General features: G+C 34.0%; 1 protein-coding gene across 1 annotated transcript in view; it reads left to right on the top strand.

The window, feature by feature from the left end:
* Nucleotides 1–9096: 9096 nt before the first annotated feature.
* Nucleotides 9097–18642, top strand: part of LOC108369952 (organic cation transporter protein) — a 19728-nt gene continuing 10182 nt past the window's right edge. Inside the window, exon 1 of the mRNA XM_017625178.1 lies at nt 9097–9304. Within this exon, the coding sequence (XP_017480667.1) occupies nt 9183–9304 (122 nt within the window). The 5' untranslated portion in view covers nt 9097–9182. The remainder of the gene's footprint in view (nt 9305–18642) is intronic.

The raw sequence follows: 18642 nt of genomic DNA, 5'->3' as shown, positions 1-18642 counted from the left end.
TAAATATGGCAAAGAATGTTTTCAAATAAAAATTATACTTTTCGATCAACTTTGATTCCACTAATCGCCTGTGAAAGTTGAAGAATTCAAACACGCTGAAAGCGAAAAGTTAACGATTTCGGGCAAAAATGGGGAACCTACGCAGTCTTCCGTAGTAAGGGGTGATAAAAAGTCTAAATTCGATATATGAAATGAAACACAAAAACAAAAAAATTCTGAACAGAAACTCCCTGGGAGTTTTCTCTCTTTTCCCTTTCCTCCTATCATGAATAAAAATTGCCTGACGATTTTTTATATTAAAGGGCGGAGTTGAGCTGTCAAAAAAGTGTAGAAACAGCTTTTTTGAGATTCAAATTTCCTCCTCCCAAATTTTCGAGAAAATGCTACTCCCTGCGAGTTAATTATTGGAGGATTTCTTTCTCGGGAGAAACAAATTCCCGGAGAACAAACTTCCCGGGAGTATATAGAATTGGGCTGATGATCTTTGGTCACCAATTGTTGTTTCTTTCACTGCACAATGAAAAATTTGAGAGAGAGAACTGAACTGCATGATCAGCAGTGCTGCCAACTATTTTTGAGTAGAAAAATCCAGTTTTTTATAAAAACCCGCTAGAGAAAGCAATAACAATTGGTGACAAAAAATCATATGATCGTCTGCGTAACAGCGCCCTTATAGTCTTCCCTATGGCGTCAATCAGCCAGGCAGATGCACCTTCCCCATTAAGGGATCGGACATTCCGCTCAATCACATCCCAATAATATAAAAACAACAAAAATTTCGCAGTTAGCTTGGTCAGCATATACTAATTCGGATCAGCACTTAAAATTCCTCTTCAATGTCTTACAAAAAATATCTAACTTACTTACATATTTATGTACGTAGTACATAAAAAAATATTAAGTAGCTACTAGTAGACAACTCGTTGCCAAGTGCATGATAAATTAAATTTTCACTCGTGTTTACATTTGGATTCTAAAACAAATATAGACCGTCTAAGGTATTATTTTCAAGAACAAAACTTGAGTGTCTATCTGCAGTCTGATCCAATTATTTTCGTGCCTCCATAAATGTAGATTTTATTTCAATGCTAATTTTGTTATTAGCGCCCATAATCGTGGTTATAGGTTTTCACAAAGTGCCATTGGTAAAAATTTTTCACCAGACTATCAATTCGGTAATACCGCCAAAAGATAGAGCATACCCGACTTGGTAATTCATATTTTTGCGTTTTTCAATAAACACATTTTACTTCATTTTAGAAGATGGGTGGTCTAGGTATACATATGTATGTATACACGAGGACTTTTTCCGGTCACGGTCATCATATATCCTCGCACAACGCAACTGGTGTAGATTGAAGTATAAGTACTTTTACGAGTAACTATATTTATGCACAGTTGCGAAAGTGTTCTATTTTTTAATCTACGTGCTTAGGATAACATTGTGGTAGTTTTGTGGAAGAACGTTATAACTAAAAAATAAAAAAAAATGCGAAAAAAGGCTTCCAACGCTTTAGTTAAATTTTTCGCATTTTGCATCAAACAAAAATAAATAACAACGACAACAAAACAATAAGTATAATTTCAATATTTAATTCACTTCAAACACTAACATAAGTATAGTGTAAGCGACCATCAATTATTATTATAATAAAGCCATCGTCTAGCTATACTTTGGTTACTTGCTTTGATAAAAGAGTGACTGTTTATTAACCATCTTCCAAAAAAGGAGGAGGTTATCAGTTCGTCGGAATATTTTTTTATTTATTTTTTTTATTTTTTATTTTTATTTTATTTTTTTTTATGTATGTTACCGCATAACTTTGGACCACGTCAACCACGCTCTTTTTGCATCGGAAAGGTAGTGTCTCAGAGGTGGTCCCATACTAATCTGGTTAAGATCCGATCAGTGGATCATGAGATATATATATATATATATTTTTTTTTTTTATATGAGAGTTGAAGTCGGTTTTTTTTCTAAAAATTACTTGTTTTGTTATAATTGCTACGCCAAGTGCTACCGAATGTTCTGGCAAGGAAGACAAATTTGTTCTTACGAGCACAGAACCTAATTGTTAAAAATGTTCGCCTTTTATTTTCCATCATTCGTACCTCATTTCATTCAATATTCATGGATTCATACAGCTTATACATACAATACATACATATGCATATGAGGCATTATTCGTCAACAGAAGTAAAAAAAATTGGGTTCAGGTAAAAAAATCCATTATATTCATAAAAGTTCGGAATGTTTAAGTGATGAGTTACGTTTTTTGAAATCCAACATGGCGGACAAATTTTTCGCTCGAAACTTGTTGCTCGGGATTTTTTTGGGGTCGCCGATTTTGAATGTGACGAGGTTTTTGGGAGCGCTGATCAAGTGTGGCGTATAAATTGTTGATAATTCATTGGATTCAGATGAAATTTGTTACTGGGATGAATTATCTAATCATTCTTCAAAACCTTGACCGCCAAAAAAGTCACACTAATCATTTAAAACTACATATACATTTCTACCGAATTTTCAAGAACTTAACCAATTTTGCTCCCCCATATGTATGTATGTATGTAAATTAAAAGGACTATTTCAAAAATCAAAAAAAGGCTTGAAAATCTCGGGGCCAGCAAAAAAAAAATAGGCTAGATTTAGCCTTAAAAAGGCGAAGCCAACAACATTGCTTAAGGACCAAATTCACAGCGTAGTTAACTGCAGATTCTGAGTTAACTACCCACTTGATAGATAACGTAATGAATTGTTTACAAAATATAACGGGCGGGCTGACGGTAATTTCTGCATACTTGACTCAACCCATTTTTAACTGACTTCAAAAGGAGAAAGGTTATGAATTCGTCGGAATATTTTTTTTTTATGTAATTTACCGGATAAATTTGAACCACGTGAACCGTTTTCGACAATTTTTTGCCGGAAAGGTGGTGCTTTAAGGGTAGCTCTATGCCAATTTGATTTACATACATAGTTCCGATCATTGGATCATGAAGAAATTTACGGTACTCCTAAACTATACTTAATAATTACATCTTTTATATTATGACGTTCTTCCAATAAACGAACGAGCGACATGTATGAACAAATACTTAAATAGTTGTTTTGTAATGACTCAATTAAAGTATTATTTTGCAAATATTGATTGGGTGTAGTAGACAACCAAATATACTATGTATAAACCGAAATTTATGCGTTTGGATACTTAATTGATAACGAAAAATTATCAAATTAGGTATGTACATATGTATTTATGTACACATGTATTACATTTACATGTATGCCTTTGGTTTTTATCTTCTTATTATATTTCTTTTGTTTGGCTTATTTTTCCTAATTTCCTTTCATTCTATGTATACTGATGATGAAGTTGCCGGCAGTGCACAAGCGGATAACTCTGCATAAAAAATATGAAGACATCAATGACTACTTGTGAGTGCAAATGCATTTTTGTTCACAAAACCATTTGTGTGCATGTATGTATGTACTATGCGTGCATGCATTCTTAATTTTAAATGCATTTTGCAGCGCAGCTAATATGTCGTCAGCTTCAACAGCGACTGCGACTCAGGCAGCGCTGTTAACGTTGACGTCAAATACAGGAATATTAATCTGGATCAGTGTTGCGACTCGCACAAGTCAATTAAGGAGTAAATCACTTGTAAAATAGGAGTAAACACCACATTTATGCAGTAGATTTTATACGAAAATTTTATGCCTGGGCATGTAACTAGAAAAGCTCACAATGGATTCCTTTAATCGGGAAATGTGCCAAGAGAATTCTATTTTGAAACTTTAAGCCGTATGAAACAGGAAATCATTTAAGCATCTTGATACAAAAGCCAAACCCGAACCAATATAAGAATAATATGTCACGTATTTATGTGCACATATTAGGTAGTTCGATTATCCGCCTTTTTCCTAAACTTTGTTCGAGTGAATAAAAACTGGTTTCCAATCTTTCAATTAAGAACATATTTTTCACAGAGGACAAGATCTGTTGAAAAAAGGCGCAGATTTTAAAGCAAGCGAAGTAGATTTAAAGATTAAAAAAAAAACAAACTGGAGTAAATCTACTCCGATCGGAGTAGGGTCCGAACGCTGATCTGGAGGTTATGTTCCTCACTGAGTGTCTTTTTAGATGCAGCTAGCGTACATCTGTTTTGTGCATTCACCCTGCAGTAAAATTTAGAGACAGTCTGACAAAGCGCTAGTTCCGAACTACACATCTCAGAACTATCTCCGAACTAGGGCAAAAGGAATGCAGAGCGGGACAGTTAAAACTTGCGGTGTAAATGTGCAGATGCTCACTACTCGTACAATATGAAAGTAGCTCGGCGAGAAGACTTCCGACACAAGCCTCGTTGGCCGCGAGTTCAAATCGCGGTGGAGGCAGTTGTGAGTTTTCAAATTTAATGAATTTAAATTGTTTCGTGCAGCTTACAACATTTTCTTTTTTTTTTAATAAAATATGTAACAAAAACGGATTCTGTAAAAGAAAAGAAAAAACGAAAAAAATGCCCAAAAATCGAATCGCAAAAACGTTTTCTTATAAAAAAAAAACTGTCCAAAATGGAACCGGTTAAAAACTGGTTGCAAAGTAATGCACTGGGCGCCAATGACATCGCCGTGTAAAACTGGACAGTTGAAAGCTGCTTGGGTATTCAGCTAGAACTGGCACTGTCGGCAAAATGTCTAGTTCTACGCTAGTTCTAGGCTAGTCAGATTTTCTGCAGGGTGTATATACTTATGTATGTATGTATGAATGTATCTATGTACGTACGTACATATGTATGTAGGTGTGTTTGCTGCGCTTACTGCCGCTGTCGCAAAGTCAACGTCAATCCTTTGAGTGATCGCACAAGTGTATGAACAAATGAAAGCACTATTTTCGAGGGCGGTTAGCCGGCTGTCTGGGTAAATTTATTATAGTACCAACATGGTGTGAATATGTACATGCATACGTATGTACGTGCTAGGGATGTTGCGAATGTGGAATTTTAGACATCCGCAGATTCGAATGTCAAGCATTTTTAAGAAATATTTTGGGTGAATAAAAAAGGAAACATTAGTGATTTTTACTTGAATTAAAAAATTGGAACATTGTATTTAATAAAAAGTTGTATTGCTGCCTTTTCGGGGTACAACCTGTTTCTTAAAGGGTCGTAAATCAAACCTGCGCCACTAGATAACTACTCGCTCGAGGCGACCAACTTGAAAAACTTAAAACTTGACAAAATTGGAAATTCTTTTCGATTGACGCTGCACCAGTCGAGAGTACTTTCAGTTATATTTATTTTTTTTGGAGTGATACTTCTTTAGTGGCGGTTGGTTGGTTGGGAGTAAATTGGCAAATTCAACGGAAATTGCACACGGAAATGGTGCAACGGAAATGGTTGGGGTTGAAACAAGTGCTCCTTGAGTGTATGCACATGGTATAAATTTAACAAAAACAAAAACAAAGATCTGTAAAGATAAAGGAGAACCAAGGTAAATTTAAACACTTCACTTATATGTGGGCAAAGGTGAAGGGGAATATGTAGACGAAGAAAATGATAAAAAATAAAAGTAAAAGCAAAGATAATTATAAAGAAAAAGATGTGGATGAGGATATCGATAAAAGTAAAGATGAAGATAAAGGAAGAAAGATGAAACTAAAGGTAATTATAGAGAAAGGGATATAGATGGAGCCACAGGGACTTAATCTGTGAACTATTTTTGGATTTTAGAGATTTTCGGGATTTATCGATATAACAACCGATATTTTTATCGCTTTTGTTATCGATATTTTTATCGACTTTGTTATCGAAATTCTTCTCGATATTGTTGACAATTTTGCTATCGATATCTTCGGAACATAGCGATATAAAAATCGATATTTTTATTCATTCTGTTATCGATATTTTTATCGATTTTGTAATCGATATTTTTAACGATTTTGTTATCGATATTTTTTGTCCATACTGTTATTGGTTTTGTTATCGATATCTTTTTTATCGTATTTGTTACCGGCATTTTTATTGATTATGTTATCGATACTGTTATCAATTATTTATCAATTTTGTTATCGGTTTTGTTATCGATACTTTTATCGATTTTGTTATCGCTATTTTTAAATTTAAAAGGCATTGTCAAACGGTTGCAATTTATGTAATTTTGAAAAGTTGCATGAGGCAATTAAGTAATCTGTCGAACACGTAATAACAAATTGAGAGACTGATATTACAAGTTGTAGTTTATAGATGCAATTTAATCCTCAATATAGGAATAGGCAAATACAGATAAAGCTGTTTATATACACACATACATATATATGTACATACATAATCTGGGTTTCACACTAACCTGGTTATCAGGTTGTTTGTTTAAAAATTATTATTTAATACATAGTGAGGTTGTTCACTCTTGTCTGGTTATCAGGTTATGTGGTTATGTGGTTCAATTTTTTATTCAGTTTCAAACAATAACCCTGATAACCAGGCAAGTGGTTTTTTAATGAATAAAAAAAAACCTCATAACCAGATTACCTGATAACCAGTAAGGCGTGAACACCCAGAATAATGCAATTTCGAAAGTTAAAAAGTTAGCTAAGTGGGCGTAGGATGTACATTTCCGCTCACGTAAATAGCCACTTTTATTTTTTTAAATATTCATAATTTTTTACGTGATAACATAAACCATATAAGTCAAAGTTTAAAATTTTGTGTTCAGTTCAGGAAAATTTAACAAATTTCAAAATTTTCAACTTTCTTTTCAGAATTTTTAGAAACTTATTAGGTATGCAGTTTTGTAGCTACCCACCGAGGGGTAACCGCCGTTAGAAACAACTTTTTAAAATTTATATTTTGCTCGTACCAGGGAGTGAACCCAGGTCCTACGGGTTATAGTTACTCTCTCGAAAACCTCAAAAGCCCTTTCTTTATTCATCGACATCGTTCACTTTTCTGGGCCATATAAAGAGACGGGTATGATGACGGCGTAGTATGCTTTTGAAGTTTTCGAGAGAATAATTCTGCGCCAGCCCTATGGTTCCATTTCATGATTACGCTTTTTTGGCCATGTCGTGCATGTCGGTGAACAGATTTTCCACAAGGCTACCCACGAACACAATGTAAAGGCTAAGTTCAAAAGGTCCTGTTTACACTTGGTGTGTATAGCTGACGGAATTGCGCAAATAAGATAGGCAATTTGGAAAATTTTTTGGTCTCAGTCCAAACCAATAGACTGTTGTAGTGCCATGTAAGAAGAAAGAGAATTCTCTTTTTATACTCAACTGGTTATAAAGGCTTTAAATTAGTATTTTCATGGGACATGGCCGAAAAGGGAGATCATAAAAGTAATTACGAGCGTATTCCTCTTCTTTTGGTTTACTGGGTACATACGGACTACTTACACAAACGCATGTTTTTTAGTCGGCTGTTCGTCTCGTGCGGCTAAAATTTTCAGCTGGCTATCTATCATAGTCGCAGCGCCGACAGTAGCAGTGGCAGTAGCAGCAGCGATAGAAGCCGCTGGCGGCAGTGAACAGCCTGTGGCCGAAAAGTTGCACGCAAAATGCGCGAGCGTTCGACTACCTATAACATTGCGCGATCAACAGCCACTTTGTTTAGTCGTTGAAACGCACTCTTCGCGATCGGTCCGGCAGCAATAAATAAAAATTTTAATTTCAAAAAAAAAAAAAAAAAATGTGTAAAATTAAATTCGAAACTGAAGTGAATTAAAATTGTAGATTATTTCTGTGTACTATGTACACACACACCCTTCCCGAAAACAGCAGTCACAATGAGTTCAAGCAAATAATAAACTAGTGAAATCTCCCGTTGTGCAAAATTTTTGGTACTGCACTCCTTGTCACCTTTATATGTAGTTTTTCCTTGTGTTTGTTGTTCTACCTACCTATGTATGTATGTATCTAGGCGCAAAAGGTGAGAAAGAAACGCATACAAATCGCGTGGTATCGTCGAGAAAATGCAACATCAGCGAAGGTAAAACTGCACAACATTGAAGTAGCTTACCAGAACGTGCCAGCTGCAGCTGGCTGTTGATATTGCCGGCGCTGCATAATGTACATACATACATATGTGCATACTCGTATTTATGTATGTATGTATTTTATGCAGTAAAATTCTAGACGAAGCGTGCAGTGAAATTTTTTGGGGAAAAGTAGACGCCAACGCGTTCGGTCGATCGTTTAGTTTCATGTTTTGCTCCAACACACGCACATGGCGAGCCGATAAAACGTCGCTGCCGAGACTACATTGTTGCATTTTTTTCGTTTTTTTTTTTGGGACGTAAAATTATCAAAGCGTAGCCCAGATTGAAGTTCCCAGCCAAAACTTTTAATTTTTTGGGAAGCACTTCTTTTGTATCAATGCAAGTCACCTCAAGACAATTTTCGCTTACCCATTGCATTACATACATAGGTACATACGTGCATGTGTACACTATTTTGGTACAGATGGCTGTCGCTTGAAAATTTAATAATTTTTTTTTGCTCTACTTGTTAGTGGTTTGTGGGAGAATAGCTGTGATTTAGGTGGGAAGGAGAAAAGAGGCTGTGACGTCTACCAACACCAGTTGATTTGACCGCACTTGGCGCCAATCAAAAATCACAACAGCAAAGCATACGCAAACATAGAAAGAAAATAAAGAAAAGTCAAAAAGTGGTTCGCATTGAGCGTGAAAAGTGAAAGTGTAATCTAACTGTAGTTGATGATTAAAGTGATAAATAAAAGAAGACACAATTAAAAAGTTTCGACCGAAATAGTAAATAAAATTAAAAACAAAAAAAGTTATATGCACTAAAAGCATTCGCGCTAGAAAAAACATAGATATGTACGTATGTATTTATGCAAGTTTTGTTCAATTGCATTGACAAACGATGACCGTTTTGTCAACAACAGAAAAATGCTTCTTAAGTACCTATTTGCATTTAAACGAAGTCTATGAAAAATAAACTAATTTGCAAAATACGTTTGTGTTTAAAAATACATACGTAAATGAATTCCACGACTTGAGTATAAATATAAGCAAATAAAACAACTCAAAAGTACGATTTAAAAAATATATGTATATTAACATATATTAATAAGTAAAATAAAAGTAAAAAAAAGACAACAAAACTTTCATACATACAGTGGACTTGTAAAAAACAAATAAGTAAACAGACCCAATAATGACGGCGAAATCAAAGACGGACTGCGATGAAAAGACGAGGGAGACTATCAGCGAAAAGACCTTGAAAGACATACTCTCCGAACAGTTGGAACGCGTTGGCTCCGGTGGCTTATTTGTTTGGTAATTATTTTCTCTTATCTTTCCTGGTTTCTTAGTTCGTCATTAGACGAAAACAATATTGTACATATGTATAGTCATGTGAAAAATAATAAAGACACGACATTTTGACCAGTTTGGCCTATTTTTCTTTTGTTTGTTTAATGTTTATATTTTTTTTTAATAAATATACAGTTCATTATCTAACAAAAATCATGTAAGCTAGATTTCCAAACAGGGACACGCTGTTATTTTTTCCATCACTGTACATTAGGGTGGTAAAAAAAAAAAGTTTAAAATATTAAGCTCTCATCCCCTACGATTTGTTTAAATGGAATAAAACTACACGTATTTTTTTTTGTTCAAAAAAGATATTTGGAACTGCCTCAAAGCTTATGAAGTTATGGGAAAGCAATACCTTTTCGTAGAATTCTTGAAAATCAATATTTTTCGATTGGAAAACTCTGTTTCTTTTCAGGAAACTTCTGATAATAATACCCAGTTTTTTATTTTACCATTTTTTAATACTATTGATTTTTTATGGGACCCCCATTGCATTTTTTGGGGGGTTTTGGGAACCTATAAAAATAGTTAACATACAAAAAAAGATTAAATTACAGACAATCAGCCGGGCCGTGGAAAATTGAGACCTCAACGAGCCTCTCGTATGAAAAAAGAGCTTAAGCTCAGAGATAATTTTTGCATGGTTTAAGTTGGCTTAAGCTCAAGGATTTGTACTGAAGATCGAATCGGAGGAACAGTTTGGAGCACTTAACTGCTGACCTCCTGTGGTTTACTCTTGAAGAGATGCGCATCCTGTCAGCTAAACGAAGGCTGGGCGAAGACTAAGGCATGAGCATTTGCAATACCGTTCGGATATAGGGTAGATCGGAGCGATCGAATGAGCTCATTGTGCTTGCAAAGTCGCAGATGGACGATGAAGTGAAATCACCTCAGCACTTTCTATTAGGCTTCACAGCCTACGTGAGGCTAAGTTTAAATATTTTGCTCGCGTTTCCTAACTAAGCCTGAGAAGCCCGCGGGCATTAAAATTAGTCGTATTCGTAATCGGCATGCGGCTATTCGGCGACTAAGTAATGGTCTTCGCCATGTGGAATCACAAAGAAAAATCTCTAAGTGCGTCCCCTATATGGGTCAACCATCGCAACCCAACCGGTTGGTTTGGGTATACAAATTCTGACTTCCCTCTAAAAAATCTGTTTAAAAATGCGACTTTAAATTAAGTATATTTTTGTTTATTTTTAAAATTTTTTGGTAAATTTACACGATGGATATGTATTTTTCTCGTTTACACATTTTCGTGTGTAAAAATCCTTTTTGTTAGCGGCTTTACACAATTCTACGGGGGAAATCAGACAGCAGATGTGTATTTTGTAACTTGTACACTCTTTCGTAGTAAATTTACGCACACCGCAGCAGCTATATTACGCTCTAAAAAGTCCGAAATTTAAACAAACTATTCGTCGAATAAACGAGCATGTAATTTCGCGAATAATAAGGTAGGAAATCAGTAACCTACCTTTTAGGTAGGAAATCTACACAATTTTTTTTAGAGTGTTCTCTTTAACTTCATTTACAATAACATTAAATGTCAGCTATTTTAAAGTCAATCCACCTTATTTTACTTGCGGTAATCTGGTCACATTGGTCACAATACCAAGTAGGACTAAGCAATTTTAAAAAGAACTAGCGTCCAAAATCATTGCGCCAATTTCAAGATGTCAAAAAATCTACTTTTCAAATTGGCTAATAACATTTTGAGTGGTGAAAATAAAGGAAAAGTAGATATGAACTATAATTAAAATTCGGCGAAAACATTTCTGCGTCCAAAGACAAATCGCTTGAAATCATTCACACTACAGGATAACTTCGATGTCATAATATAATTTACACCTTCTATCGCCCTTCTCACCCTCCGAATATCTGCTGCTAAATCTGAAGCTAATCTGTTAAAGCTATCCGTTAATCCGAATAACTCGGAGTGGTGTCACCAAAGTACGCACCTTTTTTTACCCGTGACTCTAGACACCACAAGCGTGGGCTACTGCATTTCGCATAAGCGTTGCTTACGTTGTCCAGAGTCCATAGGAGTTGGGAGTGAGTATAAAGGCGCAACTGTGACGATGTAGCCAAAAGAGCGACTACAGCCTATTGAACTTCAAATTGTTTCCATCACAAATACATACTTGCAAGCATATAATAATAGCTATATGTATATTGTTAAAAAATAAATTATTAAAAAGTATGTATACCGATTATTACGAGGTATTTATTAAGCAGTCATGACGACTGTCATAAAAATCACAAAAAAAAGGATAAAATATGTCCGAAAAGTACAAAAAAACAATTAAAAACGATAAGTTTTATGGCCCCCTTAAGATTTGCATTATTCGCCTATGATTTCTTTTTTTTTCTAGGAATAGTACGAACATATTTAACAAATATAGAAATGTGAAAAAGTTAAATTTTTAAAGTCATATTAAAAAAAAATTTTCAATCTAAAATCATGGCCAGCTTTTGAAAATTTTATAAAACTATTATTTTTATACTTAACTGGTTCATAGTTATATTTATTATTTATTTATAGATAAGACCGCGCACACAAAATTAGACATAAATATGTATGTGTCTACGAAAATGTGCATAAATTCTTGCTTTCGATTTTGAGAAGGGTTATCGCATTTTTAGAAATTTTGTATGCGATGTTGTACTTATGTATATTTGTATAACAGCGCATGAGCTTACAAAATCTACAATTCGAAAATATTTAAACCACAATGTCACATGCAAGTGTACTTGTAAATACACGTGCACAAATAATATAATCAAAAACAAATATGTATTTAAAAAGATCATTTAGCGAGGAAAGTAAAATTATTTTTAAAATGTTTTCGCTGCTTGCATTTGCATAGGAATGCATACACACATACATCATATTTATGTACATATGTACATATATGCATTTACAGATATATGTACATATTTACGTCTGACCTTTTTGCATTCGTAGCAGCAATGATTGGAAAGAAAAGCCAACTTCCTGATACCGATGTTTACCCGGTCACTGAACTTAATATTTCAGAAGCTTCATTTTGGGTCAACAAATTATTAATTTATGTTATCTCTTAATTTTGATGTTGGAGAAAAATTTTCATAATAGAATTAACCAATACATAAAGAATAAATCATATTATTATTAGTTGAGAAAGAACACAGAAAGACAAAAAACTTACAATCAGGAATAAAAACAATGCTTTTTTTTAAAAGAACATTTTGTTTGAATTAGATTAACAAGTAATTGCTGGATGAATATGGAAAAGGAAAATAATGGTCGTATGTCTGGCAGCCAGTGTTGATGTTTTAAGTATAATTGCCGCTTTTAAACCAATTAAATCGAAGAGCGATTAATCGCATACTTAAGATTTTTTAGTTCCGATTCGATTCAAAAAAGTGTATAATCGACAACAAATTTTTTCTCAATTGATGCATATTGATCCACGGTTTGCTCCAGAAGATCTATAATATTTTAAGACTGGTAAAGAAAATATTCCAACTTGAGAGAGCAAAGACGAGAGAATTCAATAACTTCAGAATTCAAATATTAAAAACAGCTCATAGGGTTGTTCTCTTAAACTCCTAAAAGGCTCGTAAAATTACGAAGTTAAAGAACTGTGAAAATTTAAATGAAAACAAATAAAAATAAATAATTTTTAAGCAAAAAACAAAACCGACTTCAATTCTCAAATGAACATTTAAGATTATCGTTAATATTTACACGATTTAATGATCCGATTTAAACCAAATTAGTAACGCCTTTCCTGTCGGCCGCTGTGGTGTAGGCCGCGCTTCCACTCGGTTTCTTTGGTTTCGATAGTGGTAAAATTTGCGCAGATGTAACGCATAGCGCAGCAAAAAATGTCGAAGAGCTAGATAGAGACGAGCACATGGTGTTTGTCTCAGTGGGTGAATTTGGTGGAGTGGGAATCACTCGGGGTAGGGGGTCCAGTTGGTAAACCGTTTAGGACCTGTTGGTAACTGGTATTTGGGATCCGGTTGGTAAGCAGTCTCAGACTACGAATAATACATTAAAAAATCTTTACGATAGCGATGAAACGATATTGTAGGGATTGCTGTGACAACAGCGCCACCTAACGGGCCCAAAAGTATCTTATCTTTAAAATGGAAACCAACAATACGCAACCACAAAATTTTATTTAAATCGGTTGGGCAGTCTCGTAGGTTTTTAGTTCATGTATATGTATAATCATGCAGAAAAAAATCGTTGCATTCATTGGAGGTCCTATGCATTGTTTTACGCAAAAAAATGGTTCCAATATATTTTTAGTTGATCGCACTTTAGATCTAGGTGTGCGATATGAATCAAGATGTTTTTGGCGTCGCTGAAATCGCTGGCGTAGAATGAATTCCGGGCATAGTTTCAGCAATCCCAGAACATGTTGTCTCATCCACGTATAATTTTATCTGTGGCAATTATAGCACGTACTTATTTCATAATTTTTTGCCCAACAATATCACAATCTAATCTCTGAGTCCGAAAATCGATATATGTATCCTTTTTCTGTCATTTAGTTTTCAATGTATGTATGTACATGTGTATTTGCTAATATATGGCGAATTCATTGACTAAGAAAGAAAAGTAATAAACTATATTGAAGAACACAACTTAAATTTCTTATCTTTGGTTTACGCACTTAATATCAGTAAATATAAGAGTGGTCAAAACGTTGGCAGAGATGTCAGAAAAATAATTAATTTTACGGAAGACGTACATATGTACATAAGTAAAGGCACTAAGTATGATGCAAAAAAATAAAAATCTTATCTCTAAAATTTTGCCTCCATCAAAATACACCATTTTTGCTTTATCATTCCGACGAAAAGTTTAACTCCGTTAACTGCACTCAAGATATTAAAAAAAAATGTCTCCAATCTTTGATGAATTTATAACACTTAAATTGGTAGCAAACAAAATTCTCTGCTGCATCGACAAATTGTACATTTTTTAATATATGTTAGGGTGACCGACCTTATCGTTATGTCGGGAACTGTACATATATGTACATACCAGANTGTTAGGGTGACCGACCTTATCGTTATGTCGGGAACTGTACATATATGTATGTACATACAAGGGATGCCAATCACGGTGCTTCTGAGGTCTCGAATTAATGCGAGCAAATCCCGGGATCCCGAAAAATTTGAAATATCGAATTGATAGTAACAACTTGTTTATGAATTTTGGAGTATAGTTTTTGTAAAATGCCGTCTTGACTAAAATTAACAAAAAACTTAAAACTTACTTTTCAATTGCACTCTGAGCCTTTTTTGAAGAAGATTTAAATTATATTCAACAATTTTTATTGAGCTTGAGGCCGTTTTTAATGAAAAACTTATTGTGGAAAAGCAACAATAATTTGAAAAAATGGTAGAAGTGATAGCTATTTCGGAAATCACCCCATTTCCTCATCAGACTTCTTTCAGTAGGATTCGAACAATTAAGATTTAAATGAATGTACTCATAGCGTCGATAATGCACGAACGAAACAGAGAGTTTTAAGAAAAAGTTACATAATTTGTTAAATCAATCTACTCAAATCGAAAAAGTTATAATTTATGCGACGTGCTGGTAAAATAAGTTCAAATATTTTGTAGTGGAGGATATAAAGGTCATTAACTTCAAATGGCTTATGACTACCTTTTGACAGTTGAGTCTAAAAATGTTGAGGCCGAAAGATGTTTTTCATTAGCAGGTTTTTTATGTAACAAGTTCAGGTCAAGATTAGAAGACTCCGCTTTAGCAGCTTTTACGTACATATATTTTAAGTGCAATAATAAAAACACCGGTACAAAAGGGGGTGTATGCTTCTAACCAGACCCATCTACCGACATGTATTTCGACCCGGTGAATCCGAATCTGAGGTGCGTTTGACTCGTTCACCCTAAAAATTTTGAGTTAATTGCGAAAAAATGGCAAAAAAATCGTATGGAGTATAATAAACATTTTTAGAGAAATGAAACGATTTTAATTGTAATTCCAAACTTTATGCAAACTCTCATAAAAAAATGTTTACCTCTTAATTACTCTTTTTATATTTTTTTAAAAGGATAATTAAGAAGTGAAATATAGAGTCAGCGAACACAAGAAAAAAAACTAAACGCCCTCCGCATTTTCATTCGAATGGATTCAGAAAATTTATTTATTTCTCATTTTCACAGTTTGAAAACTATGTAAAATAAAGCCGGTTTTTTCTTAATTTCAAAATCGGGAATCAGCCTTTTTCAAATTGCAATGTTTCGAATAACTCGAAAACCGGGTTTGAAAAAATACGAATAATTGAACACCCTAGTGTTCATGCGAGGCATATGCGCGTTTAGATGAATTGGCTTGCTTTGGTTTCTATTTACAAGCTGTTTACAGTATTTTGCTGGCTTGGTCTTCAAGTCGGCTTTCAGGTAGCCTAATTTTCTATACTTACTGAAATATTAGTAATCCTTTCGCTTAATAACCGTTATAGCGATTTAAAAATGAATTTAGTTCAAAAAATTTTACGCTTTTACAGAAAAAAGAAAAACTTTTAACTGTTGTCAGCAGTGTTGCCTTGTATTCGATAAGAGCAAACATCCAAAAATCTTCTTAACCGATTGCTTTTTAAATGAGTGTCTCATTTATTTGATAAAATTTATTCAAAGTTCGGCGACTGTTTTGTAAAATTATTTATGACATGAGTTAAGAACGAATCGAAATCTCTCGCTCAAATTTCAGTTTTGTCAAAAAAAAGTTTAATTTGACCCAAAAAACGTCTCATCGCCAATACAAAAAACGTCCAAATGACGTTAAGCATATCAACCCGGCAACGCTGGTGGTCAGATACATATGGATGTATGTATCTACATACATATGTATGTCAGCATATGTATGGACATACGATGCGGTAGGATTTTAAACAATAGCAACAATAGCTCATATTAAAGTTTTTCATTTTCGAACCATATACCGATCTTATCAACAATATCTGTTGCTATTGATTTTTTTTTTACATGAAAGTGTGTCAATTTGCTAGCTAAACGCTCATTTGTTTCCAACAATTCCGTCCAGTTGAAATCGCACATAAAAGTAAATGAGCTTTCAAACGAATATTTATTACCCTGCACGTTTGCTGGAAAAACGTCATTACTCGTAAAATCCGAAATGCGATGAGAAAACTTTAGAGTTTTTAGTTAAGTCTCGTAATTAAACCAAAATTATATTATAATTAAAAATATGCAAAGCATGTATACATAATCTCAAAAATTAATCCAGAGGATAGAGCTGTCACCAAGTTTAAATGTAGCTTGTTACTTCGATTAAAAAGTTTTGTTTTCTAATTGTAATTTATACTAATACATATATACATATTTTGAAAGCCGTTTTTTTGTGTTCGCACAGCTCGAGAACGGCTGAACCGATTTTTTTGAAATTTCGTATACCTGCCGCACATGTCCCAAGGATGGTTATAATCTAAAAAAAAAAATTAAATCATACTGCATATCTCTGGAAATGTTCATGGTAGAATATGGGAACTTGGTATGGAGATATACATATGAAATCAATCGCATACTATAGGAGAAAAATTTAGCTATTGGAAAAGGGGGCGTGGCACCTCCCTTACAAACCGAATTTTTTATACTGCATATCTCTGAAAGTGTTCAGGGTAGAGTACTGCAACTTGGTATTCATATATAAAACAATCGCATAGTCACGATCATGTGTTATATGGAAGAAAATGCGTAACACCCTCCGCAAAAAAAAACAAATAACTTCTAAAAAATCAACTGCAAATCCTAGCTACCTCAAACTTGCACTTTTACACTAAAATTGGTCTACAAAACTGCATACCCGAAAATTTTCTAAATCATCTAATGAAAAGTTTGGAAATCTTGATAACATTTTTTTTTGTGGTTACTGTTATAGATGAAATTATATTTTAAACGAAAATTATTAAAAATAAATAAATAGACATAATTTGCAAACAATATGATTTTGAATTTCGTTGCTAATTAGTTGATTACATCTGTATGTGTGTATGTAAATTTATTTCAGCGCTTGCAAACCAAAACATTCATAAGCATGGCAGATTTCTCTAGAAAGTATAAGTTGTGTATGGTGTATAACTACATACATATACATACATATATGTATCTATACACATGTAGAATTACTTGCACACAATGTATTATTCTTGATCATTTTCTAGTTGAATGATTTCAAATTAGCAGCATGCAAAATGCACTTTTATGACATGAAAGATACATATATATATGTATGTCATATTTATTTGAATCTTTTATTTTTGCAATAGAATTCGATAGGACAGGCTCGATAAATTTCAATTAACTACCAAACATATCGTAAAATGCAGCGCAGTAGCCTCTCCCTTGCGTGGAAGTAAAGTAGACATTTCCGTCTATATCTACAATTTGAGATCACTTAAGATTCCTTACTAATACATATCTACATGTACATACATATGCATGTATGCATACCTGGGGTCGAATATGACTTCTTATTATTATTATAAACAGAAATACTTGTCCTGGTTATTGAACTCTTGGTTGTCGTGCACTTGGCATACCGAAGCACGTATGTATGTATGTATCTATGTATGTATATATTGTATGCAAGCGCTGTCGATATCATAACGCGCCAATCATGAGATGTTCCCAACTGTATTATTCGAAAAAAGCGAATATAATTATAGTTCACGCATCTATTTTGTTCTACTACGCAAATGTTTTCAAGGTATTTTGTTTGCCCTAATTTCATTCAAAAATTTAGCACGTTGCGATCACGTTATACAAAACGACTGGTCTTTTGAACGCATCGCAGAATCTCGTGCTTAAATGAACACACATGTACCAAGTATACTAAATATGTATTAGGGCGGGTCGATTTGTAGGGGCCCAAAAAGATTAACAGAGGCACATCGCGATTATGATTATTTCGGTCATTTCAAGCATTTTTGCCCAAGGAACCATAGGTCTAAAATTTATCTCGAGCTAGCGATTTTTTCTATCTAGTTTTTTTTCATAAACTGGCTCACATGTTGAAACAGCTGTATTTAAAACTAGCCAAAATGTGTATCAGGGATTTCTTGGGGTCGAGGAATCCATATATGGCATTAGTTTTTTCTTTTGAGCGCCGGCAGGGGGCGCCTCCGTACTGTTTTTTTTTAATCTTAGCGCCTTTTTTCCGAAAATCGACAAAATTGTTGCGAAAATCCACGAAATTTTACTTTCTCATAATGAAACTTCAATTTTTAAATAGCCTAAAATGTTCAGCG

Source organism: Rhagoletis zephyria, unplaced genomic scaffold, assembly GCF_001687245.7.
Source record: "Rhagoletis zephyria isolate East Lansing unplaced genomic scaffold, Rhagoletis_zephyria_1.1 Rzeph_scaffold_03928, whole genome shotgun sequence".
NCBI lineage: Eukaryota > Metazoa > Arthropoda > Insecta > Diptera > Tephritidae > Rhagoletis > Rhagoletis zephyria.
The sequence above is the reverse complement of the archived record's forward strand: the minus strand, read 5'-3'. Positions and strand labels throughout refer to the sequence as shown.